Source organism: Temnothorax curvispinosus, unplaced genomic scaffold (genome assembly GCF_003070985.1).
Source record: "Temnothorax curvispinosus isolate PA1 unplaced genomic scaffold, ASM307098v1 QBEX01011708.1, whole genome shotgun sequence".
NCBI lineage: Eukaryota > Metazoa > Arthropoda > Insecta > Hymenoptera > Formicidae > Temnothorax > Temnothorax curvispinosus.
This window is the reverse complement of record NW_020221488.1, coordinates 96,233-123,908: the sequence shown is the minus strand read 5'-3', so window position 1 is coordinate 123,908 and position 27,676 is coordinate 96,233. Positions and strand designations below refer to the sequence as shown.

The window sequence follows — 27,676 nt, the reverse complement described above, 5'->3', positions numbered from 1 at the left end:
GAGATCGTACTCTCACTTCACGTACATACTTACATTCGCGCGTATCTCAATATTACTAGGTGATTGACTAATTTCGCTTAAGGTCCTAGTCTAGTTGACATACTTTTTTTATCAAAATAACCAAAATCAGTACGAGTTTATATTATCGCTTTACTAAAAGTTAATAGTTATCTATTGGCGAATCAATAAGTTTTCTAATTATACATTATACATATTTATATTACAGAACAGCCATAACAAAAGACATCAAAAGGAAAACGCGATTCTGCTTGGTGTAACATGGGAAGACAAAGTTTGAAAATCGAATGCACTAAGAAAGAACAATGCAAATATAGTTTTATGCGATATTTGTTTAAGAAAGTATATTTTTCTCTACAGATAAAGGGACTAGATTAGGACCTTAAAAGATTATATGTATATATGAGAGAATCTCCCCAATCATCCTAATAAGTATTTGTCAACATATATATAATCATAGACTCGATCATCAATTATTTAATATAAACATATTAGGTTAATATGTTTATATTATATCTCATATGAGGTACATGAGATGTATTATATCTCAATATAATATATTTTAAGGCTTTAACCGTATTCCTCGTTCTCAAATCTCGTTATCTCGTATACAAGCTTGCCAGAGATAAATCACACACAAATGCAACGAGCAATTATTCGTATTTTAAAATTAATCATTATTATTTAATAATTTCAAAATTTATTAAGATCGTTGATATAGCACCATATAGGAATTACCGAATTTTTTGTCAATTAAAATTTTGAGACAATAAAGTAATAATGACTAATATAAAATATATTAATTAAAAAATAATAACGCGCGCGAACAATCACTCTGGATGTTGCATCTTGAACAATTTTTACTACGTATTAAACTCGATTGTCAGGGACGGACAGTAAGATTATTAAACATAAAAATGAGAAATAGAAATAGAAATAGTCTATTTGACACTATTGGCCCCTCCGAATAGTACGAGGTTAATTTTTTCCGACTATTCGCAGCGCGAATAGCATTAAAAGTCTTTGCAAAACATAGACATATGTAAATGCAGTAACGTGAAAAAATACTATCCCATCGCTGCGAACATAACGACTGCATTTAAAAAACACAACGATTATGGAATCAATTAAATCAATGCGCGATTTAATGAATATAGCAAGAATCTAATAATTATATGGTATTGTTGGATATATATAACAACATTGTAAGAGGAAAGTATTAAAAATATTTACATGAAGAATATTGCAATGGCAATTACAATTACCTAATACGTTTCACATTGAGAATGATGTTATGTATGAAAACCATAAAAATTATTGTAAATAATACTGCAAATCCAAGTGTGTTATTTTTACACGCATAAACGTCATTAAACGTGTAAAAATGACACATTAGATTGAAGCTCTTTTTACATGTTTCTTTATGTGTTAAATTATGTCGTTTAACACGTTAAATTACATTAAATTACAAGTTAATACGTTCTATCGTGTTGAAATGTGCTTTAAAACGGCAAGAAATGTGTAACAAGAGCTTCAGCTAAAATAACACACTTGAATTTGCAGTGAAGTTATTATAAAATTATTATAAATAAATAATTATCATAATCTTATTTACCAAAATCTAAAGAATAATACTTAGCTCAGAACAAAATGGCAAATGTAAATGTATGCAATATAATATTCATAGCGTATAAATATTTTTTAATAAATTTCCGAAAAATTGCAAAGGTGATTTCGCGGTTTTAAACGTTGTAAAATATTAAGACACACTCACTGATCATAGCGCGTTCATTTAATTGCTGTGTAATCATTGCGTCTTCTAAATGTAGCCATACGATGATTACGAGTAGCGCTTTTTAAATTCCATAACTGTTTACATACGTATAAACACTTATGTACTTGATCACACGGACGATTGTATCTTCGGCGGAGGTAGCGTGGTCAATTAACCCATTGCCTTCTCAACTCATCCGCGATTAAGCACGAAATAGCTTTTTTCTCTCGTCGTGTCAAAAACTAATTGACAAAAGATTAAAGAAAAGCGGAGGACAAATGGCGCTATACTTGCCGCGAAATATTCGTGATTCGGCGGGCGTGAGAAATGGGCTAATCGACGCGATTAACAGGTTTTAACTTCTTTAATTTATTTCTTTAATCGCTAAAAATGCTTAACAACTGGGATAACGATTTTTTTGCCTCCCGAAATACATCGCGAGCAAGCTCTTAAATTTATTGCTTCTTCTATTCTAGAACTGTCCCGTGCATACGACTTCGGCGCTCAACGGTAATATTCTGGTAACTGCTCTCTGCATTTCGCGTCGAAGTCTTCGCAAGAGAAAAGACAAACAAAGTTTTAAAACTGATGAAATCTGCTGAGCGCCGAAGACATGACATCACAGTAAAACATCCAACCGCTCTTTGTTCGTAGCCGATGATTTATTATTAGTATATCGAAAATATACCGCGGCTGTGTACGACGGCGGCGGCGGCGGCGGCGGCAGCGCAGCACAATCTCTTCATCAACGACGTGAATTAATAAAAAATATTGACAATATACAATAATCAAATAGATACTCTTCGCTGTATAACGATTGATATACGAAAATAACAGAAAGCGATCGACGGTCTGTATTAAGCCGACGTTTAATTCTAGTGCGTCGTCAAATGCTTTCCTTTATCCCTTCTACCGCTTTCACAGGCAGTACTAAAGCTAAGAATCTGCCACGAATAGCGTAATATGTACAAGGGCGAGAGGTTAATATTTCAGCTTTTTGGATTTTGTTTTTGCGAACGACGACGACGATGAAAATACTGATTATTGATATTTTGGCAGCCGATGTTCGCTCTAAGCGAATAGTAATTTATTAGCTCTATTATACTGGATAAGGAGAATATACTCTGTTAACAATGCACTTCCAGCTGTGCATACGGTCGATCCAGCTTTCTCGCGATTATTTATCTTAACTTGGATTGTCCAGTACCAAGTTTTATCTTCGTACTTTCGGTGACGTAAAAACTCATATGCGTGAGCGCGCATACGAGTAAAAAGAACCAATCAACGTCAGAAGCAGGCGGGCAGTGGTTTCTTGATTTTTTGTTTTGTTTTTGTAATATTCGTTAATATTCGTATTAACATTCGCGCGGCCGATCGTCCTTTCGTCCTTTTTCCTGCTAAGCGGTCCATCACGAGGCACTTGGACAAATCGACTTCAAGTTATTGCGGAATCGAATTACTTTTTCGTAGATTATCGTATGCAGTCATTGCCGAAAACCGGCGAGATACACCAGCGGTCACGAATCTTATGCGTATTACGGTTCTCACGCGTATAAGTGGCGCACGGTGTTACTGCAAAAATACGAATGCACAGAACACTCGATCTGGCCTCGATTTTGACGCTTGGCTGCTTCCATTTTCACCTGCGAATTACGTGGACGTTGATGGCGACGACAAGACGTGGTCCGGTTGATAATACCTCAGGCCATTTATCTGTAAAGAAAAATAAACTCGATAATAATTGAGACTTTTTCTATTTGATGGTCACTTTGTTGCTTGTCGTACCGTCATGTCATATTCCGTGATGTACGCTGGGATCTCGAGTTGGTCAGGCGGCATAACTTCATACAGATATTCTACTCCAGGCAAACTGTGAACCTTTTGCTTAATAGCTGGAGCCATGAAGGTCGTGAACCACCACGTCATCATCTATAACAAACGATCAATTGTATTTGTTAGACAATATTTGAGTTTCTTCGATGTAAAATCGTAATAAGAGGAGAACAAACAAGAGTAGAATCTGCATAGAGATGATATAATTTTCAAATTATAGTTATTATTAATTACTTTTTAATAATGCAAAAAATTGTTGATTACAAAATTACTGCGTGCGTAGTTGCTAACGAAGTACGAATAGCCAGGAAATTTGATACGATCGTTCCGAAGATAATTCGTCATGCATGAACGTGGGAAGTGCAATAGTAATCATTAAACAGTGCGGTTCTGCGTCTTAAATAACGTTTATTGAGCATAAGGCCCTAGCTTGTTAAATCGGTATAAAATTACGACGCAATGATTATACTATTACTAACCTTGGTCCAGAAGGTAGGATGAATAATATAGAAATGTTTTAGGTTCTTCTTATATCTGTAAAAGAAACTCTGTTTCAAGATCGCTATCAAATTTCTGCAAACAAGCTGCATCAAGTTGCGTAGGCTGCAACTCGATGCAACTTCCCGTTGCATAACTAGGACTATGGTAATTTAACAATACTTTAGTCTCATTCTTTTCTCGGCGATATAAGAAAATAAAAATTCTATTTTCGTTTGTATAGTGACATATGACATCTCTTCTGTCTTCACGAAAAATTTATTGAAGAAAGCTTTAAAAAAATCATTTTTTTTTTTTTTAATTTATTAAATATTATGAAACGTTACAATCAAAAGACTGTTGCCAAATTTCTAATAACGTTCGAATACCTTACTTTTTCTTTTACGTTATACGTATCATAAAAACGTAGTTGTGATTCTGCATTAAAATGCGATCAATAGGTTCGATGCGTTCGATATCTCAAGCGTACAACTTACTTATAGGGAAGCACATTGTAGACTTCGCGCAACCAGTGTAAACTAGGGTAATTGCCGCTGGCCGTAAGGGTGTGGAAATACGCGATAACGTAATCTCCCTTCACGATAGGATCCAGCAATTGTATTAGGTACAGCAAGGCCTAAAATCACAAGAGACACGAGGGTAAAAAATATGTCGCTGATTTTATACACTATTATCGTATAAAGCTAAATCGCAGCCATATACCCTTTAATATATGTTGGGAATTCATTTTGCGCAAAAAAAATGCGTTGTCAAAGTAGAGTAGAGAAACAGGGGTAAATATGTCCTAAAATAAACGCTGCGTAAATAATATTCTCGGGATCGATGGAACGTCAGCGGCGAGATATACAGAATGTAGGTATTTCGCAAGGCTTTTCTACGTCGTGGAATATGTGATGTATCCTGGGCCGTTTCTATTGAAAGAACCAACGTCGCAATTTCATTGTGATTTCATCGTTTCACCTTCGCGAGAAATCCGAAGGCTCGAGACCGACAAATGTCGGAGGGTTTCGGGCGATCAATGAACTCATAGCAACGTATATATATCGTGAGCTCGGCAGGGTTACAGTAAGAAATTTAGATTGTGCTAACATAGGCTTGTGTACTCGAAATCACGTAAGCAAGAAAAACAAGATTTCTCATTATATAAATTGTAGAAATCTTTTTGGTTTGCAGAAATCGATGTCTTCGTTAAATGACCAGGAAAAATTGACTTCAAAGATGTTGTGACCACGTTGTGACAGTTTGACAGCCTTCAGTTGTCATCAATTAATATTTGTGAAAAATATTTACAGAATTGTTATCTACATACAATTCTTATGTTAACCTCTTTAAGCTGGGTGCAGACGTTATTGTATCGTATCACCGTGTCGTATCATGATATTTTTTTTATCAAAATACGGATATATTGGTTATAATGATATGCCAAGGCTTTGTTTTTAATCTGTAAGATACGGGATATGAATGCGGATTAAAAACAAGGCCTTGACATATCATTATAATCAACATATCCGTATTTTGATAAGAAAATATCATGATACGATGTATACGCACAAGTCTAGACGCGGCTTAAAGGAGTTAACATAAGAATTGCATGCAGATAATAATTTTGCAAATATTTGTCATGAATATTGAATTGATGACAACTTTATATTATTCTATCAGTTCTTCTTCGCTCTTATTAATATGAAACTAATAATATTACTGAAAAAGCGATGTATTCAAAATTATTTACAACTCCTTTATATTATTCCATCAGTTCTTCGCTCTTTTTAAAATGAAACTAATAATATTACTGAGAAAGCGATGTAGACTTCGAAATTATTTTACAAACGTATCTTTATGCGAGTCAACTATGCGTGTCCGATTACGATCAAATGATATCATTATGCAATGCGTACGACGATCGTTATTATCTGTTATATCAATGCGAGACAATGAAGAAGTTGAAATTTTTTTTGCTCTTAGAACTTCCGTTCTAATAGGAGCTCCTAAGCGTAAAAATCGGTGAAAAGCAAATCGGTGTTGCTGTCGACAACGGGAATTCGCGCCAAGTCGAAATCGATGCTGTTCCGTAAATTGCAAAACGTGTCGCTATCGACCCTGAAGACACGTTATCTCAGGTCGCTGTGTAATTAACCTCCTAACTGAGCGTAAATATTTCATCTCAAAAGCGGGTCAATAGGCACGAAACAAAGGCGCGGGAATGGAACAGATGTTTAAATTAACAAACTTAATAGAGATTCGGTATTAATAGCTAATGATATTACGCACGTCGAATCTCTCGTCTCAGAACGCGCATCATCTCGTACAAACGCTATGTGTACATGACGTAGTTTCAACAGCCGCTGCATGGCAGTGTATATTTTTAGCTGTACCGATGAATCTTTATGTGACGTCGTTGATATTCTTATCTCGATTAAAGTTAAAGTAGCGAAGCATGTCATCATACCGGTGGTCCTTTACCACCGGTGATGAATCGCTAATCGACAATCGGAATAAAAAGAACCGATAGAAATGAAGCTAAAAGTTTTTCTTCCTTGCGCGAAAGATTTGGAACACGCGATCGAGTAATTAGCGACGTACAAGTCACGATGAAAACGTGGATTCGTTGGTTCGAGAAGTGAATGTTAAGGCATTGATGATGTCTTGGTGGTACATAACAAATGATTTACAAAGTTGCACGTGTTTTCTTTCTCGCACACAGAAATGTAGACCGAACTTTCGCGCTCGATCAAAAGCCATTTGAAAGCCGCAAGTTTTAAGAAAGTGTGCGTTCTATTGAACACGGTTTTCTTTTTGAATTTTAAAAATGTTCTTCTAGATTTACTTGTGCTTCATAAGAATATAATATATAAAGATTTATTTATTTCGTATTTCATTTAATTTAATACTCGAGACATCTCTGTTACTATCGATAATATTGGAAAATATAGGAAGAAATTATTGTATAAAAGGTTAAAGTTATTATATGTGAGAAAAGTTGACATGTCAAAACTGTCTCATCCGTTTTTTTTTTGTCAATTGCAACATGAAGTTCATGCAAACTACGGTGTTAATACCGACGAAAAGAAAGAAAAAGCAGAAACGTGTTAATAATCGTTTGTTTTTTTTTTCTTAATTATCGACTAGGTGTCCCACACCACTCCTGCCGATGATGTGATATTCGCAGATCGTTGCCGATGCAAATGGGGTTAATAGGATGAGAAAGTTTCATTGAGGATAGGGGTGCGCGTCGCGACGACGTTGCAGTCCGCTCTCGCCCTCCCCCCATGGAGGGACTTGGTCCGCGGTCGGTCTATTTCTGGACGTGTAAATATCGATTCGCCACCCGCCGCTATATCTCACTGCGTTCTGGCTATGAGCGGAGTAAGGATGAGTCCGACGGGGAAAGGAAATGACACAACGGGACACAACTGGCGCAAAGATAGGCGCCAAATGATCGAGACTTGGCCTCGACGCGACGCAATCGAGCGGCATGCGCAAGTCTTGTGATACACGGACTCGTTAGAGAATCGGCACGTATCCAGAATACTTCGAAAAGAGATAGAGAAAAGTGGTACAACTTTTCAATGTGTTTGCAGCCGAAATAGACACTTTTTCTATAATGTTTTTTGAAACATTTCTGATATCCGATAAGAGAATTTGTATTCCGCAAACGTCGACTAGTGACAGTTTTTTGGAAACAAATTCTCGTATCCGCTGTTAAATACCTTTGAGTCATTAAAAAAAAATAATTTTTTTTTGAAGTCGACTGTGTAACGCGCATCGATAAAATTAACATAAATATAATTTGAATTTATCGGAAAATTGTATTTATTGGAAAAGTAAGTCGCGGAATTTTGTATTACTGTAATTTATAAGCAAATGCTCAATAATGTTCGATTAAAACGCATCAAAATGTTAGGTGTGCAATGTAGCATAAATGTATACGGCAAGAGCGTAAAAATTAAAGATACTTTTAACAGAAGAATAGTCTGTAAAACACTTTCTATTATACATTTCAAACGAATCGATTAAATTCCAAAGGGCAACCAAGAGTGACTATAGAACGGTGGTATACACTATTGCAATCTCCAATTCTTTGAGAACTACGCATAACATTGATGAAGATAATTTTCATTACTTTACTTGAGAAGATTATGCTTTCAACAGCATCACTCTTCACTCTATCGAATTTTTAACGTTGAATTTCTATAGTTTGAATGATGATACTTTTACTGTAACGTAAGCTGAGCGGCAGATTCCTCATTTTCTTGCACAATCCATAACATTGATTTTCAGAGCACACGCAAAGGTCTTTACCTTGTCTAGATTGATTTTGGTGGCCGGGAACCATTTGCCGACGAAAACCACCACCGGTCGGCCCTGCCGGTCCACGCCGCTCTGGTACAAACAACCGATCCCCGAGACCTCAGTTAGGTCCTCCGTCTTCGCCCTCCTAAGAAGCCTTTCGTACCTACAAAATAACGATTTCGTTCGTCTTGTCATATATTCAGTATACATAAGCTATTTCTTCTACCGTCTATTAATATTTCGTTCGGTCATATTTTACGGAAACGTTTCGTTTTCAGAGTTACGAAAGATAAGTACACGATAAAGTAAATTGTGCACGATTGTGTTTAAAAATATGCATTTTAAATGCTCTTAATATGTCCACTTTGCTGAATAGCTCTAATTTCAAACAATGTTGCAGTATACGCAATTTCAATGTGCAGTATAAATACCTGTATAAATACATGAAAAGGTTTTCAATAATTAGTACTTAAAATCTTTAAATAAGATGAAAAACCGACGCGAAACGTCGTCGGTTGTTATTGGCTGTAGATCCGAATTTGTTTTCACACAAAGGACACATCGTTAATTTAAGTAAAACAAACAAATCAACAATGTCACGCTTAAGCGCCGTTATTCGCGACGAGTTTGAAGGAAGATACGATGCGCGATACGATGCTCGAATTTTACAGTACGACTTATCATCATGCAAATTTAATTATAATACGGAAGATGCTGCTTTGCATAACGTAAACCGCAAACGGTGACGTGCATAAATATGTAATTTTGTAAAGCATATAAATTTCATGGGTGCGTCTTATCGCAAACACCCAAGCCCCGTCGCGAACTTTACATTAACATTTCTAAGCGTCTACTGTATGGTGGCCCTCTGTGCTCTTTGCATTTTATTCTCTTTTCGAGTAGCCGATCCGGAACACACATTCTGCTAATAAAATTTCACTTAAATATATCGCAACTTGTCGATCAATTTCAAACTACTTCTTCCAAGATCATCGAATGTAAATAAGTGCAGAGCAAATCGACTTGACAATACTGCATCATGTATGAATTCTCCTGGATCGATTATTACCAGCTCCGGTATATTCTTCAACGGGGTAACCGGTATGGGAAATATACTGGACAAACGCCAATAAAAGAGCAGGGATCAATAGCGAGCCGATAACGAGAGTTTCATCGGAATCGCGTTCAACACGAGGTTCGACGACGCGCGAACGAACGACGAGCACTACTCTTATAATACACACCGGTCCTCATCCTCGATGACATCCACCATGTCAATCATGACCATTCTGATGTCACGTTCCCTTCGTGATTTCGCCTTCCGCGATTTTGCCTCGGTAAAAAAGAAAAGGAGAAAAGGGGAAAAGAGAAAGAAAATTGATCGGGCCCACTAGCAGCCGTGTGCGTCCGTCTTTACTCGCGACATTCGTTAAAAAGGAATCGGTCGCGGCACGACGAACGAGAGACCACGCACAGTTCCGGTCGTTCGATCGGAGCACACTTCGAGGGAGGCGACGGAAAAGGATGGCAGCGGTACGACGAGTCGCAGCAAACTGAACGGAACCGAACCGAATCGTCTTGTCTATATAAGACTTCTAGAGAAGGAGAGCCGCCTTTCGGTTGCGACGTCCGCGACGACTATGATGTCTACGAGGTGCTCCCACACCGCGCCGGGTCCTTCTGAGGAGGCACCGCACGGCGCCTGCCCGACTCGCGGAACGCTGCGAGCTCGATGCGCGCGAGGCGATGCGACGAGGCGCGGAGTAGGGGTCGCCAGCCCGTTGTTTAATTCGATCGCGATGTATTCCTTTTTAATTGCGAGTAATATAAGGTCCGCGCCGGCCTTGGACAACTGTCAATTTGTTATTTTCCCTGCTTTTTCGTCATCATTTTTGTAATGGGCAGATTGGGAAGCAGGAAGCTGAAAAACGCGCTCCGTTTCCCGACCCGACCGCTTGCGCTATTTATCGAACACGCTTGCGTGCTGGTGTGCGGACGTTTTAAATAAGTAAAATGTCGTTTGCATATACAAAAGATCAATAAGATAATAAATAAAATAATTGTTTTTTGAAAAAAGACGAAAATGAAAAAAAAAGTGAACTTTAAATCCGCTTTATATAGGTATTATCACGCATTTGCTTAGGGAATCATCCAATCTTCATTGTTATCGAATACGATCTGGCAACTGTTGAGCAAGAAATTCAGCGCGATTTAGAAGTAATGACTTTCGAATTACTTGGAGATTTAAGGACACAGCTGCTTTAGCATGAATACAGGCTATCTTCGAAGTACCCTTTCGCGATCGATCATGTATTTTCGATCGAATTCGTGTCAGGCGACTGTGAAGGCCAATTTAAAGAATAACATTTCCAATTCGGTACACAAGCTATCGCAATGTTCTAAATCGCTGTCGGATTACATTTGATAGTAATGGAAATAGATTTATTAAACTTGCAGTTAAATACATTTAGAGAACATTTTTAAATCCCCGTGCATGTTTCTTCTCAAAATAATAATTTTTTCTTTTAGTTCATGCAGATGACGCTCTTGCATAACGAACTATTCATATTTAATGAACTGTCATTAGAAGGCGCAATCTTGTTGCAAGTGTTCCACCAATAAAATTTCTTTAGTCTGTATTTCGTAAAATGATAAAATTAAAGTATCAAGTTTTTATTTTAAATATAAACTGAAAAATTTTGACGACTCTAAAGAACACGTATTGACGTTGCACGTATCGACAAATTAGCATTTCGCTAAAATGTTCGTGCGCAGTAGGAACGTTTGACGCTCGGAATTATCTTAGATTGAAAAAACAAATATATGCTTTACAGATTAATCGGGGCAATCGGCGTATATTTCGCGAAATTTTAGATAACTCGTGCATATAAATAGAAAACTAAGAAAAAAGTCTCATCATAATTTGCATTGCGTATATGAAAAAGGAATGATGATTTTAAAATGAATTAAATTAATAATTATTTAAAAACGAAATAACATCGCTTCTTATATATATAGACTATTCTTTCTGAGGAAAAATTAGATAACAAATTACAAAGACGTTAATACTACACGCGATTGCGTCATGTTGTTACTTAAGGCTGCAGTTTCGTGACCTTGACTTCGATTAGATAAATCCAAGGTATTTTATCGAAAGTATGACACAAAAGTATTCCCTAATGTATCTGAATAGCTCTGTAAAGTTGCAGGTGAAGATAAAATTGCACTTTAGAACGGTAAAATGCGATAATATTCAGAAAAAATTTTTATTATACTCGGATATAAATCGGAATAAAACTTGGAAATAAATCGTGTTCCGTGAGATTACTCGTTTCAGTATTACCCGTAATATACTACTGACGTATATTATAATAATATAATGATAGATGACTATCTTATTGAAGCAAAAAAATAAATCGTTCTATTTTGAAAAAGTAGCTCACACAATGAATCACCGTCATTAGTATAATCAATCGACTCACACATGGATCTTCTCACTGCAATAAACCCGACATATCACGATAAAATGACGTCGATGACTATCTCAGGCTCGAAATAAACATTTAATGCGAGAGAAAATGTCAGATCTGAACGAATGATTTATTTCTATGACGCAAATGATATTTCAGCGCTGAAATCAATTAGAAACAGGTATTACAAAGCAAACTCTGTACGTGCGTCATAGTCGCAAAAGTCGATAAACGATATAATTCATAGATATGATATCGTTTTGTCAACTGTAAGGGCTTATGCACAATATGAGAGGAATAAGGAGTAAGGAATAAATTAAACATAGAGAGAATTTATAGTCGCATCTTTTTCAAGACCTGGAGCTTTATTTTCGAAAAATGTCTCGTACGATATGTCATGAATAACACACTTTGCAATCAATAGCACACTTGCAAAGTGTTATTTTCTAGTGACATTCATGAATTATCATACGCGATATTTTTCGAGACTCAGGAGCCGTGTCTTAAAATAAGATGCGACTATGAATTTTCTCTATGTTTAATTCCTTGCTCCTTATTCCTTATTCCTCTCATTGTGCAGGAGCCTTATACATATATTATCAGATAATCAATATAACTATTTGTGATACGTGCGCGAACATATCGCTGTTAACTAATAAAAACTTATTAATAATTAACAATAATATTAATAGGAATTTTGTTACAAAAAATATAAAATTACTTGAAAAGATGCCCGAATATACGAAATTAATGTTAAATGAGAACTTTTTAAAAAAGAATAAAAAATCTCAAAGGTACCTTTGTAACATTTGCATATCAAAGATAATTACATATAAATTATTTTGCAAAAGTGATTAATGAACTCTACTAATTATAAGTATGAAAAGAACAATAAACTCGGAAAAAGTTGTAATGACTTCGGCATTTGCAGTATAAAATATTAGGAAGGGTTAAATATCCACTGTTGTAAAACAATAATGGACTGGATTAAAGCTGACTAATGTTCCTTACATCCTTAAAAATTCTCCATTCATTTTACATGCTCATAAACACAATGCATTTTTCATGTCGATATAGAAGAAATCTTTAATTATTAATTCCACGGCAATGTTCGACTCTTGTATCGGTATAGGAGAGACTGTTTTTCCGTACGAATACATTATTTGTCGCTGTGCTGCGTGGATAAAGGAGAAACATACAGTGCCGTTGAGATTAAAAAATTATCAAGACTTAATTATTGCATTCAACAGAAAAACTAGCTTTGCAATATTATATAATTTTCCGCTAAATAATAATCCTTTGGATATATTGATGAATTAACGTGAATGATGAATCATAAATATGAATTTCACAAATTTCACACAGATCATGAATTGTGCAGTCAGTATCATCTGAGAGAAAAAAAAATTAGAAAGAAAGAAGACAAAATTTATTATTTTCTCCGGAGTCAAAATATTCAATGTTTCTTCAACGATAATTTATCATATCATTTTAATTTGACCATAAAAATAGACTTAGTGTCATTCTTCTGATTTAAATGTGCTGATTATTTACAGTTAACTATTGCAAAATTAATCCTAATTTTATAGAAATATAAGGTGTTTTTTAAGTAATCCTATATTAAGGACCATTTCACAAATTCGTACCTTTCTTTATGCTGCATTTGCTTGAGCATGATATCCGCCAGTGGATCGGCAAAAGGTCTCTCTCCCAAAAGTCTCTGTCGGTCCAAATCACCCTGCATTTGCGCAAAGGCATGCTCACCGATATTGACTGAAGTCTCCAATTGTGTCGAAAGTTCCGCCGTCTCGTCGCCTGTAAAAGTGCGGTATGCTTTTCAAAGAAATATCGCTTGAACCCTCATATTTGCAATGTTACATCGGCACGTTTCGTTACCATGCAAAGCGTGCTGAGGATTGTCAATGATTCTGATTTGTCTATCCGGAAGTAAAGGTTCTCCGTCCGTTCCGCCAATATCATTCGGCAACTGCCAGCAAGCGTTATCCTGCTCTGCCAAATTTCGGGGAAAATAAAGCGGCAGAAGGACTTCGTATATTCCAAGATCGCACGGCTCTAGTACAAATATAATACATGTTAACGAATCGCTGTATTGCTCCATGAATCTACGTACAGTTCCTAGAAAAGGAAAAATCGTTTATTATTCATCACGTATCGACGTATATTTAAATTTAGACAGACATTTGCTCGTTCCGTACTTACTGAGAGCTATATGCGCTCCTGCATCCGGAGGATAATTTCTCCGTACCGAATTTATTACTGGTAGAGCAATGGTACGCAATCCCATTTCTCTTGCCTTTTGTAGAACATTTCTATGATAGAAAAAACCTATATTGTAAGATCGAAAGGCTTAATTCTTTCGCTACGAAGGATTATGTAGTGGCCGCCCACAAATCTACCCCTGTGTACGAACGACCACTATAACGGAACGCGTACAAACAGCCGGCTCGCTCCAAAGCAATAATACAAAAACAAATAATACAAAAACAAATCCATTGCGGCATTGTGCTGCTTGTCCCAAAAATGATAAAAAATGTACGTCGCGATATTGTTACAATGTGCAACAACTTATATATAACGCCCTGGTTTTTAATCTATTGTACACAACATATTATTAACTTTGAGTTCTTCTTTATACATATTACGATTATATCTTATATTATTTAATTATTTTTTATTTTACATTATTAAATATATGTTTAAACAAAAAAATTAACTTTATTTATAGTAGAAATTTCTTATACTGGTGGGCATGGAAAAAAGAACATCAAGAACACTTTATCCATACGATACTGTGTTCATTCGTACGGTCGAGCACGGTGCACGATAAAAAAGACAAAATTGTACAACATATGGAAATCTTTATTGGGGGTACCTTACAAGTAGTAGTGAATATATCAGTCCTTCCTGATGTTTTCTTTCCATGTCCACCAGTATATTTTGATCTCAAAATGCTTAGAAATAAGTTTTAATAGGAAAATGTGATTATAAAATGTTTTCCTTATTTTTTTAAATTATATAATCGAATTTTTTATGTTATCAATTCATTGATTTAAATAACTCGTATAGAGACAGTACAAGATAAAGTACAACAAGATAACAAACACGACAAAATAGTTGTATACACGCTTTTTACTCAGTTCTTCCGTAGCGAAAAGATTAAAATTAATTCCTATGTTTCTTCTTTTAGCAAAATTTATTTTCTATATATTTTCTAACAACATCAAAGTAAAAGTGAACCAATATTTTTGTTTATCTACGTATATTAAATATTTAAATTACCTATAGCAACAATGTAACGTGTTTTGCGCAGCTGTTTGATACTTGACATTGTAAACTGGTCCAACGGTATGAATAATAAAACGAGCAGACAATCCATGACCCTGTGTTACTCTCACTTCACCGGTTCTGCATTCTGCAATTAAGATTTTGGCAATTAAGATTTTTTTAAGACAAATTCACTGTCAAAAGCACAGCACATGTCAAAATATAGACCTTTAATTTCATTAAATATTTCTATCTTGAGTGCAGAACCAGCTCGGCTGAATATTCTTTGGCACGTAGGACTATTATCATCCATCGTCTCGTTGGTAGGATTTACTACTGCGTCTACTTGTAATATCGAGATATCTCCAGTCCTGAAACAATTTATGGAGCATTAATGTATCGTACAATTTTATTATCAACTTGATTGGCTAATAGATTAACTTGACTCAGGAAGTTCTTTAATGAGATTACGTGTCTAAAGTTCTCACCATAGCGCGAGCTTGTTGTTAAGCGACGGTTGACAGGGAAAGGGGCTTATGGCGTGATGCGCCGTTTCCCGAGCCGAGTCGGAGTAGTCCGTGTATCGGTGCTGGATGGGATAGTCAGCCCATCGTTTCAACACATCCGACTCCACAATATCCTGGGCGACACCCAAGGGTTCCATCAGCCTCATCCAGCTGAAAATCGTACCATATACGTTAGAGCGTTCCCGCGCTTTGTCTGCACCCCGACGAAAAACGGAGCAGCGTCCCTTTGTTTTCCTATCAGCTGTTTCAAGCCTAACCTCACCTCATTTCTGCCATTTCTCTGCCTGACGTGCGTCATACGCGGCGCGGTCATTGACCCAGAAGGAGTACGTGTAACATTCAGCTCAGCTGGCTAATGTTTGACGCGATAATCAATACGAAATTTATATGTTACATTTGGCAGATAAATTTATGTATATAATAAATAGACTGATAGATAAGGGACCAATTAAATATATGTTACTCCGAACTTTATAATTAATATATTGAACATAAATGTAAATAATATATAAAACTTAATATTATTTTAGTAACTTTTGGGATTTTCTTGAACGGAAGTTTTGGTAGGAAAGGGAGGGAATTTCCAATTATTTTCTTTAGCTGAAATTTTTAGCGTGATTTCATTAAAGTCTCCGTCGCAGATAATCAAGGTATTCTACGTAACATCCCTAGGTATTCTACATAAAAACGCAGCGATACTTTGGGCTGTATTATTTGAGCTATTCCCCGAACGCGCGTTCGTTCGATTCTCTCGTAACGAAAGTGCCATGCTGGTGCAGTCGGTATTCCATCGTATATTTTTCTAAAAATAAATAAAGTTCCGTCGATAAAAATGTGGGCCGCGCATCACGGGCAAGGAGAGCGGAGCTCGACCAAGGACGCAGTTCCGATCGAGCGCTTTGAAAACACAAGCTATCGAATCGCGTGTCAGGACAATCATTCGAGCCTCTCGGAAGACAAATGGATCCTATCTCCGTAAAAAAAATAGAGGAAATAAATTAAATTATAATAAACTGACCGTAGGCTCTCAGTAGAATTAAGAAACTTACAGAAGTGGAGTCGAGATCAGTCTAGCTTCTGGGAGAGACTCATTTCGCGAGCGCGTGACCGAATGACTGTGCTTTTTGTAAAGGGTATAAAATAAAGATATAAAGTCATAAATTGTTGTTTGCGTCATGGACAATTAATCAGGCAGTGTCTGATACAATTATACATTAGCTTTAATGCAAATTTTTTGCGCGATCGAACGCTATTTCTAGGTGCTCTGTTATCTTGTTGTTCATCATTGAAAGTAAATACCATGGGAGCAAAAATGGAGAAATGCATGTTTGTAATATTCATAGTTCTCGTACATAAATATGTAGTATGTTACACAAATCGATATTAGAAGACACGGTTTTGTATCATGCACTATGAGTCACTTCGATCAAACTCGTCGATTAAGTTAATCAAATAATGCCTGCACGGTATTTTGTATAAATTACTACTTTTTTTATTGTTTGACGCAGAAAAAAATATTAAATTAGAGATAATAAATCATATAATTTAAAATTTTGCTATAAGCAACTTCATCGGTTGTATCCATTTCCGATGAAGTTAATTAAAGTTTGGTCGAAGTTTGCTTTACGAGTTCCTTAAATTATCGCGATTCAGTAACTGAGCCAACTTCTAATAGGCTTAAGTTGGATAGCTGAAGTTCCCGTTACATGACCAAAGTGTCCTCCGTCTCCACTCTATATACATAATAATTCTAATAACATTAGTACTAATAATGTCTCGCAATACTGTCTACTACGGACTAAATTTCTGCATTTATCGTCTCCTCCTTATATTTTATTACGTTTGTTGTTTTTATTACTTTGTTCGTTGGTGATCGAACTGTTTGGAACTGTATATGCATGCATACAGATAGCAGGATGTACGCTGCCGATAATGGCGAGGAGCCGGGAAACTGGCGCCGTCTGGCCTCAAGCGGATCTTAAGCGTTCTGCAAACCCATTAAGGGACAGGACCGTCGACCCCGATGCAATAGCCAGAATAATTCACACTTACTCGCGGTAGTAAGGGGAGTCCCACCAATCGAGATCGATATAAAAAAAAACCGTCGCTCGTATTTATATCTCAAGGTGATAAAGAAACGTGGATATTACGAGACGTTTTTGCCTCGTTTCTTTAAGGAAACAAAATGGTCTCGAGAAGGAAACTGAGTCGGACATCGAGATTCGCATTATCGTCGTTCATTTGAAATCTAGTTCAGACGAGACCTGAATTTATCCGACTACGCACCGATGAACAAAGTAATAAAAGTAAAGAGGCATAATAAGATACAAAGAGGTAGCCATAAACGTGAAAATCGTTGATTATTCGAAGTCTACTGATAATTCGGACGAGACTTGAATTTAAGAAGAAAAGTTGGCGTGCAAATATTTTGAAAATAAAATATGTGTGCCTATGGTTTGAAATCCTCGGTGGGGAAATATCTAATATTCGTAGTACGCAAGAGATAAATATATTGTTGTAAGTGCATACACAGAAAGAGTTCACAATCCGAGATTGAAACGCGAGATTTATATTGTAAAATGAAAGGTTAACAATGAGTTAACGATAGAACGAGCACTCGACTCGACTATTGTAGACCTACGAATATATGAGCTACGAATTTCATTCGATTTTAGAAAGAGTGCCTAACTTCGACCTCGGCTGCGAGAAGATTGATAAATGTACAAATCCGATGGTCACGTGTATGTAATTGTATTAACAATAAACGGATTAACTCTACGGGGATAATTCACTATTTACGTAATACCCGGCTACGTCAGCTTTCTCTTATCTAACTATAAACAGTCTCGCACACACGGCTGACCGATCAATCGATACTCCGGACTCGCGCGAGCCGAACGCTTGCTTTTACCGCTGGTATGTCCGTCGTCTCGCCCGTGGATCTCAAACGGGGATCAGGAATCGACGGGCTTGCAAATATCGTAGCCTTATATCGCTGCCCCAATTCGATACTCGAGGTATCTTTAGACAGCAAGATTTAGAAATGACGCGGATTTAAGCTTTATCTCTTTAACGTACGGTCTCGATCGAGCGATCATTATTTCTGCGTTTAATATTAATGTCAGCGAATAACGTCATCAACTTTAATTCCTTGACAGACATACTTTGTCAATTTGTTACCTCATCGTTTAAAAGTGCCTCGTTGCATTAAAATTATCGACGTGCCTCACGTTACGATGCACGAAGGCGCACGAAGTTGCAAAGTTACGGAAGCGCGAGCGGGAACGGAAGGTTTGTGCGTTTAACGACCTTACGTCTAATAACTTTATAGAGCGGCCGATAACATTGCCGAGCACGAAGAGGGTCAAAGCCGCTCGATAAATTCAGCCTCAGAAATAGATTCAAAGCACATTGTACATAAATAATGTGTCAGCTTGCGACAAAACGGTATGATGCAAAAGTTACTACCGTCGATGCGAGACGCTTTAATAACGACTCCTGTATACTAGCTTCGATCTTGCCGTTGGGCACATCGGACGAACGAACGAACGAACGAACGCACTGATGCATCGTCGAAGCCTTTTCCAGTCCAGCGTTACACGTATTCCGTAACACGAAAGGCTTCCAAACAAATCCTTTGTGCGCGCGTAGTCGCCAGCGAAGTGAAAGAGCCTCGAAAAAAAAGAGTTGAATAATAAATCGGTGGCTATCGACGTAATCGGCATAGTTGTTTTCACAAGATCTAAACCGTCCTTCTCTAATAAACTACACAATCGTTCTGCTATGAAATATAATGCAGATATAATACGACAATTCATTAGAAACTAATAATTAAAATTGCTGGTCTTTTACTGCAGCTATATTGGATCTTGACATCAGAAGCGGCAGATAATAGATCGCGTGAGTTTTTTCACACGTGGAGGCAAATTAATTTCTCTTCGCACCATTTTCATCTGCGTTCGACAGTATAAATCGATAAAATATGCTGAAAGCATCCCTCTCTTGTCCCCTTTAAAATGAACGTATAATTCAATCTGTATGTGTCCTACATTTCCAGCGAGAATGAATCTTATCACGGTTAATCAAGATTTATGGCTGTCTGTTAATGCACACGAACCGAAACGAGCACCTTCAACATATTCCTGCACGAATTTATTTCACTGGGCACGAGCGGCCGTATGCGGAACAATTGGACGTTTTGCATCTGTAGTGCGGAAAAATATTCACTCAATTTCTCAATTTTGACATCATAATCTCGACAGCGATGAGAGAATGGGAATCATAATCGAGTGAATGAATAATGCTATTCATCAAAATGTCAGAGCTAGTATATCTATCGGAATGCATTCCATTTCGAGTTTATTAATAGTTCATTAGCGTCCGGTTATCTTTCAAAGGAGCGGTAGATCCGGTTGATAACGTTTGTCTGACAATCCCCTCTCGGTTTACACATTGATAAAAGCTGCCGGTGCGCTTTATTCACAGTGATATCCCATCGATACGTACCGAGATAAAGTTTATTATTCTAGCACTAAAACTCGGCACTGATTCCACAAGAGAACAACACTGCGTTCTCTTTATCATTATTACCTTCTCAAAGTGTTTCTGGAGAAATTCCATATCCTCTCGCATATAGTATTACGCGAGTATTACGTGGAACCACCGATTTTAAATTTTAGCGAAACAAATTCTTGAATATAAAAGAAAATTGTTTTACTTAAAAGTTTGGCTGATACATTAGAATATAATTGATTACAAAAAATAATCTAAAATATGTGTGTTTGCATTCCTTCCGGAAACTGAATCTCTTTCAGTTTCAATTTGTTTCAGATTCAATTGCGACTATCATATCGACTATCGCGTATCATGTTATTTATTTGCTCGTACATCTCGTCTTTTTACATTTGTTCTTAACGTGTTATGATGAAATTGGCATGAAGCTTATCTATAACTACGTGACTTTTAAGTGCTTGTAAGTACTGCGAATTATTAGTCTATCTCTGTCATACCAGTGACTCAATAAATGACGCAAGGTAAATATTCACAATAGCCTTTGGCCTTACCATTGAGCGCGTGCAAGAGAACGGTCGATCGAATCGATGACTATTAAATATTAGCGAAGTGTCGATTTCCTACGTTAGATGCGTCCGAATCATTGTGCAGATTTGTTTTTATTCCGGATACTTGTTCTAACTAACGTTAGAGAATTCCATGCTCCCGACTACTCCGTCCGTCGCCTGGGCGTGAGTTTACGTTCTCACTTAAATCAGGAATTTCATTCATCCTCGCTGACATTTTCGAGAGATGTTTCTGCTTCGTAGTTATTGAAGCAGACGTATAACGACAGTAAACGCCGTGTATCATATACCGGTGACGTTCGACACACAATGTACATGACATATTTGGTGTATTATGTCATCCAATGAGTTGTTTTTCTTGCGGCTCTCGACTATCGGTGAATAAGCCGCAGTCATTTACGAATAATTTTTCGACACGTCATTTCTTAACATAACTAACTACAGGATATTATTCTTTAATAGATTTCTAATCTTTTATTACGAGGAACGTTAAAAATGAAAAACAAATTTCTTGCTACATACCTACGCATTAGTGTCTTTACATATTATAATTCATATTCAATAGAATTAGATTTATAAAATCTAACAAAATCTTTTTTTTCCAATTAATAGCTGTAAAGGTGTAAACCTCGATTAACTGTCATTTATATTTTCGCTGGAAATTGTACGTGTGGATTGATTTTCTTTTATTTATTATTGAAGGAAAAGCGCGAAATGATGATTCGTAGCGGATGAAGTTTCGACGCGGTGCGCGGTGCCTTCGAAAACAAGTCACGCCCTGGCGTTCATAACATTCAGATTGATCTTTCTATTTGTCGATTTATTCTAAAAGGCAGCTTGTTATTAAGTAAGCTTGTTGAGAAACGTATCCTGCATCGTCTCTACCTACGCTAGCTCATAACGCCCACGAGAAACGTTGTCTTAACGGAAGTTGCACTAATTAGGAACTGTCGGAGATTATCAGATATGTTAAAGACGTTTAATTCGCCTCTTCTTGGTAATAATTTTAACCGAGCTTATTAATATATTAGAAAAAAAAAACTCCACTTCAATCAAAACTGATAATCTTATGCCAGTATATACGTATTATTAGCTGTCCAATATTAAAACCTATGTCTTATTTATATAACTATATATATTTATATATGACTTATAATTATATCGTTACGATAGAAGTGATGGACATTAATGCATCATATAATATGCATATACTTTAAATTTAAATAATGCTCTGAAAATTTGATATCTATCCAGCAACGATGCGTAATTATCGCCTTTTGCGTATCTAAGTTGAATCGACAATTTAAGAGAATTTCATATTAGAAGAAATAAAAAAAGAGTTGTTTTCGCGAGAGAGCAGATATTTCTTTTATACGCGTACTTTCTTCTTGTATGGCGGTTTTCCTGTCTTTGGCGAATTCATAAACTTTATTTCAGCGCTGATTTTTAAAATAGCAGAGCTCTTTATCGTATCTCGACGTCGAACTCAGATACGGCGGTATTACGTTTTTAATTGTCGGATCCTTGCAATTATCTGTTTAATTGCTTTACGAGCAAAGTGAAATAAGATAAATGTATCGTTGTTTGTTTTTGCTGCAAATTACGTTTCGTAAAACGCCTGACAGACGCAGAATGACGAAGTAGAATCTAAAAAAAAATAACGAATATATAGTAACAAAGCACAAGGATCGAGTTATGCCAAATGGCGTAAAACGCGATAACTCGACACAATAAACCGATCGAGCGTCACGAAAGCGTTCGAGCAATGACCGTGCGTAGCAATGCGAATAACGGACGTGACGTAATGAGAGACGATTAGTCTGTTATCCTCAAGTGTTCGAATAAATGGTGCGTATTATCAAAAACGTGTTGAACCGAAGGTCACTACGATGACTCGTCGCGAATATATACGTAGGAACATATGACCTCAATTGGACGATCCCAATTAGAAGCGATCGGATATCGAATTTTAGTACAGAATATTAAATGCGCGTAATCTAATGTAGCCTACAGCTAACGTAATGAATTTGAAAAAAAAAAACATTAATACAAAGTTTGTAATTTCGTGTCCTACATCAGACGTCTACCAATATCTAAAAAAGATGCATGAAGAAATGAAATTTTAAGATATCTTTACTCTGCCTGTTAAACATTTTTGTTATCTGAGATGATACAGTTAGCGTACACTTGGGCTCCGCAATCTTTAGCGATCAAAGCGTTAAATTAGGTTCTTGCGTTTTAATTGTCTAACTTAGGATAATTGCATTCCGTCTGCAAGTGAATATAATAAAAAATATATAGCGATATTTGGCGGATAAATTAGCCAAGATATGGGTCATTGATTCCTGAAGGCAATTGCTCCTTGCGCATTATAAAGTAAATCGAGCTGTCGACCGCAAGTTGGTAGTTGTTTCGTATAAAGTTCCTTAAGCTGTTCGATGGAACAATAGATCTCCTGGAACAGCAACCGAATCGGTCCACGGGGACGCGCGAACCAATCGACGTTCAGATGCCAAATGTGCAAGGCCGAAAATGCATGACCTACATTATCGATATGCGACCTCTATCGCGATAGATACTACGGCGTGGCACGACCCATCGATAGTCCGCCGTGTCGCAAAAACGAAGATCAATCGTAATTGCGTAATTTAGAGTGACTTAGCGTATATCGTGAGCAATTTTCGCGAATTATTTCGAACTGAACTGACAGAATTTAAATTTTAGACGACAAGAATGACATTTTAACATCCAACCTGACGAATCGACCTAAATTCATCGCGTCATCCATTTATCTTTAATATGTAAACAATTATTTAGGATTATACGTAAAGTAGGGTGTGCACTGTCTGACGTTTACAAAGTCAACGCTAAACTCTCGACAAGATTATCGGTTCTCTGAAATGGAAATTTCATTTATCGTCATATTTTCATTGTTCTTCATGAAGATTCATTAGATAATATATACAAAATTGTGATCTAGAATATAGTTATTAAAATAAAAGAAAATGATATGTTTTTTTATTCTGTGTTTATATAACTCTTTGAATATTATTTTTAGCAAATGAGCAAAGATGAAATATTTTATCTTTATATTTAATTGGCAGGTTTAATATAAATTACAGATTGTTTATTATTAAATAGAATTCATATGTATGGAGATACCAGAAATATAGGTTGATAATTATAATAATGATCCTTTACATTTATTAACTGGCTTAGCCAGGTAGAATATAAAGAACCATTGTTCTTAGTTATTTACTAATGAAGCAAAGTCTCACGTTTGGAGAACCGATATTCGAAAGACAAAGTATTACGTCGAATCCACGTCGACATGGAACTACAAGGAAGGGTTATTGTATATGTATCTATGCAAATGGTGAAAGTCCGTGCGATTACAGTCAGCAATTTTTGTTCTCGAAAAACTAATTGCGTCTTATCAAGTACCGAGCCTATTTCCGTTGTAAAACCGGGGAACAATGGTGGAGGCGCGACGAGCCGCTTACCGAACGGGAGAGCCATTTCCGAAATAGTTGTCAGATCCGCTCTCGCGCTTCTGAGAGAACGTTGCAGCGGCGCGGCGCGGCGCGGTAGCGAGGAGGCGCGAGGAACGTCGAATACGAGGACACGCGGAGAGAATGTACGCCGCGCGCGCGAATTATCGACGTCGACGCGCAGGCCGTGCGTATCTCTATACCGGTGGCACCGAGCCGCCGATGTGCGCGATCAAGGTCGCGCCGCGCCGCTTGCCGCTTGCCGCTCGCCGCTCGGATAGTCGATGAACATCGACTTCTCGACCTCCCGTAATGAAGAGGAAAGAGAAATTCCTCCTGACAGAGGCAATCCACGCGCGCGTTTCAACACCCGACACACGGCTGGACCTCCCTAAGCCGGAAAATGCCCGGAGTGACACTCGCGGCATATACACCTGCGGCCTGCGGGTGGTGTCTCTCTGTGCCGCGCTTTATCAGGCCGCTTTGAACTTTGTACCGTGAGGCCGCGCTATCCGAGATCTCACGAGGCGAAAGTGAATCTCGGAATAACGTTACTTCTTTTCGCGTCCTATATAAAAGACGCGCGTCGTGACCCGAGGTCGTGGGTGGAATTAAATTTGGGGAACGTGGTCTCGGCGTGCTTCTATCTCTTTATCAGATAGCGCCCGTATCTCGCGAAATTTCCGAGACTGGTAACTGACTGGTAACTGACTGGTGGTCTTCCTGGCCGCGAATCTTTCCTGTTGTTCAGCAGCATCGCGTAATCGGTTCACGCGATAATCGCGGTTAGCCCTGCGACGTGGACCGCACGCGTGGATCACAATAGCGCGATCCCGTGATGGTATGTTAATTGCGGTCATCCCGCGGCGTGTAACGTGCGACTGGAAATGGCCATCCTCGCGCCGCGCCGCGCCGGATGGTTAAACACGCGACCACGTCGCGGACCGGAAGACCCGTTCTCGGACGTTTGACTGCGTCGAGACTCCGGATCTGACTCGGACACCCATCCGTTTCCCCGAGACTGTTGCGTCGCAATGTAACGGGTCATATACCCGCCAAAAATCGTCGTGTCGCACCGAGACGGATAATAAGGGTCCTCCGCATCCGTCGACGCGGCGCGGAATCTCCGCCTCGCACCTCTCACCTGCGGGTGCACGTCCGCCAGTCGGACCGCTGCGAGGAACGGAGTGAGGAAGCAGGTCACAGCCCCAGCGGTTGCACGGATGCCCGGCGGAACGCCTTCGGTGAACTGGCGAAAACGCGGGAGGAGAAAGAAAAAGGCCGCGGGGGAGAAAGTGTGCGAAAGAAAGGAAAGAGAGAAAGAGAGAAGGAGAGGAAGAGAGATGGAGGTGCGGGTGAACCACTTTCTCTTCCCGCTTCACGTAGAAACGTCAGCTCTGCTCTCCCGAGCTGGAGCTCCCGTGAGCGCGGCGCCGAGTAAAAACCCGCCACGATGACCGACGACCGTACCGTCGCATTCGTGCGCGAACGCTGACTGACGGACGCGCGCCGCGACGGCCTTGTCAGGCCAAGCCGATCGGTACACGGCTGGCGGCAGTGCGGCACCGGAGCGTGCGCGCGCGAGCGCACGCGCGAGCGTGTGCTCCTCCACATATCGGAGCAGAGCGGCGGCATATGTCGTGGTGTAATGTGTGTATGCGTTCGCACTTGGAGTTAAGTAATTCCGCCGGGTCGAACGCGAGGTATCTAGACATTATAAATGTTTCAGGAATATTACAGGATAAGAAAAGTGTGTCACAACAAGGCGCTTGGATTACACCTGTAATGCAACACTCTATAAGCGCCACACGTTATAATCATGGAGGTGCTCAGCTTCGGATGCGAAATGATATATATAGCGAATGCATGTATGACTCGCGACTGAAATTATTCGCGAAAACCGCACGCCCTGTCGTATACGGAATTTATTATTAAAACGTACGAGGCTATGAATTCTTTAATAAATTTTCATTTATTTTGTTTTTTATTCGTGACCCGAGATGTACGTCGGGAAGAACGAAAGGAGATGTCGGGACAACGTTTGTAACGATCTCTTTACAATGCGTTATCTAGATACACCTTCGCTTTTCGGTAACTCCGCGATGAAGTCCGTAATTTACCGATAAAATACCAAATGTTTCAGCGAAACTTCTCTCGACAGAATTTAATCACAAAATATGTGAAAGGTATAGCTTTTATCTACGAGTATACGACGTGTCCAAGTCCGACAGATGTTATGGAGCATTACTTTACCTGCTGTTGATCATTTGTTAGCGAGGCCATTTATTTCCGCATTCACCTTCGTTGTTTTAAATAAATGTAATGCTTCCTTGCATATTACTCACACCAATTACTTTATGCTATATTTATTATTTCGCCTAGATTTTATTTCTGATCTTTAAAAAAAGATCTGTTTGAAAAATGAGAAATAGAGAAAAGACTAAAATTTATTTTGTTATAAAAATTAAAATTGTTCCCATTATTTCCTCGATATGTCAATATTGAATGCAACTTACATTTGATATATTTTAAACTGTTAAAATTGAATACATATCAATATATAAATGTAGAGTTCCTACAAGAAAAAGGAGCTGTGTCAGATTTTATTTTTGGAAACTAGATTGATTTAAATCGTAATTCGATTCTCTTTAAAGATGAAGTACGAAGAATAGAAAAAATAAAATTAAATTAAAAATATATTTGATTGAGCGCTTTTAATTATTACGTTGAGTACAACGCAATGTTGTAAATGAAAAATGGAGGAGAATAAGTCGATTTTTCTTTTAAAATGAGTGCTGCGATAGCGATGACGAACAGTTCGAAAAACTACCTAAATATAGAATACGTGCGAGGCTATTGTTAGGACGTTTACGTTTTCCCGAGTGCATCTACTGTCTGAAGACTTGAAAGCACCTTAAAATAGTTGTTTATTCTATTAACTGTGAGTGCTGTATCTCAAAGTAGAATTTATAACACAATCGAATAAGATACAAGCCGTTTTCGGTCCAAGCTTAGATCTTAGGCAGCTCAATATTAATTTTTGCGTAATACATTGATATTCCAACTTTTTACTGCGCGCCGATCACAGCCGGACTTGAAACACAGTTATCGTTGAAAAATTAAAAAACCCTTCTTTCCCCACAATTAAATCGAAAAGTGTAAAGAATTTATTGCGAAAAATATTACCTCAGCCAGGATTCGAACCTGGAACTTCCTTCATTCCGTGAAGATTGTCGTACCAATTCGACCACTGAGGCATGTGGTATTTATCGCAATAACCGGTTAATAATAGTTTGAAACGTCTTTCTCAAGCAACGTGAAATAAATAATAAGAATTTATAACGCTGGTAATTCAACGAATTACTCTCTTGCATTTTATTACTGAGAACAAATAACAAAATTAATTTCT

The 27,676-nt window shown here is 37.8% G+C and overlaps 1 protein-coding gene across 3 annotated transcripts; it reads right to left on the bottom strand.

The window, feature by feature from the left end:
- Positions 1-1,409: 1,409 nt before the first annotated feature.
- Positions 1,410-25,775, bottom strand: LOC112461750 (protein GDAP2 homolog). Of its 3 annotated transcripts, XM_025027120.1 has the most exons (13): positions 25,412-25,775; positions 15,961-16,050; positions 15,660-15,848; positions 15,400-15,542; positions 15,187-15,319; positions 14,107-14,216; positions 13,783-14,022; positions 13,533-13,701; positions 8,426-8,579; positions 4,600-4,739; positions 4,105-4,159; positions 3,578-3,721; positions 1,410-3,505 (listed from the first exon to the last, which is right to left on the bottom strand). In XM_025027120.1, exons 2-13 carry the CDS (start codon positions 15,972-15,974, stop codon positions 3,443-3,445), a joined length of 1,554 nt encoding a protein of 517 aa, XP_024882888.1. In that variant the 5' UTR covers positions 15,975-16,050; positions 25,412-25,775; the 3' UTR covers positions 1,410-3,442. The 3 variants fall into 3 exon arrangements, with proteins under 3 accessions (XP_024882888.1, XP_024882889.1, XP_024882890.1); XM_025027121.1 differs by lacking the exon at positions 15,961-16,050 and having other exon boundaries at positions 25,412-25,774; XM_025027122.1 differs by lacking the exons at positions 15,961-16,050; positions 25,412-25,775 and adding an exon at positions 24,280-24,354.
- Between the last annotated feature and the right edge of the window lie 1,901 nt (positions 25,776-27,676).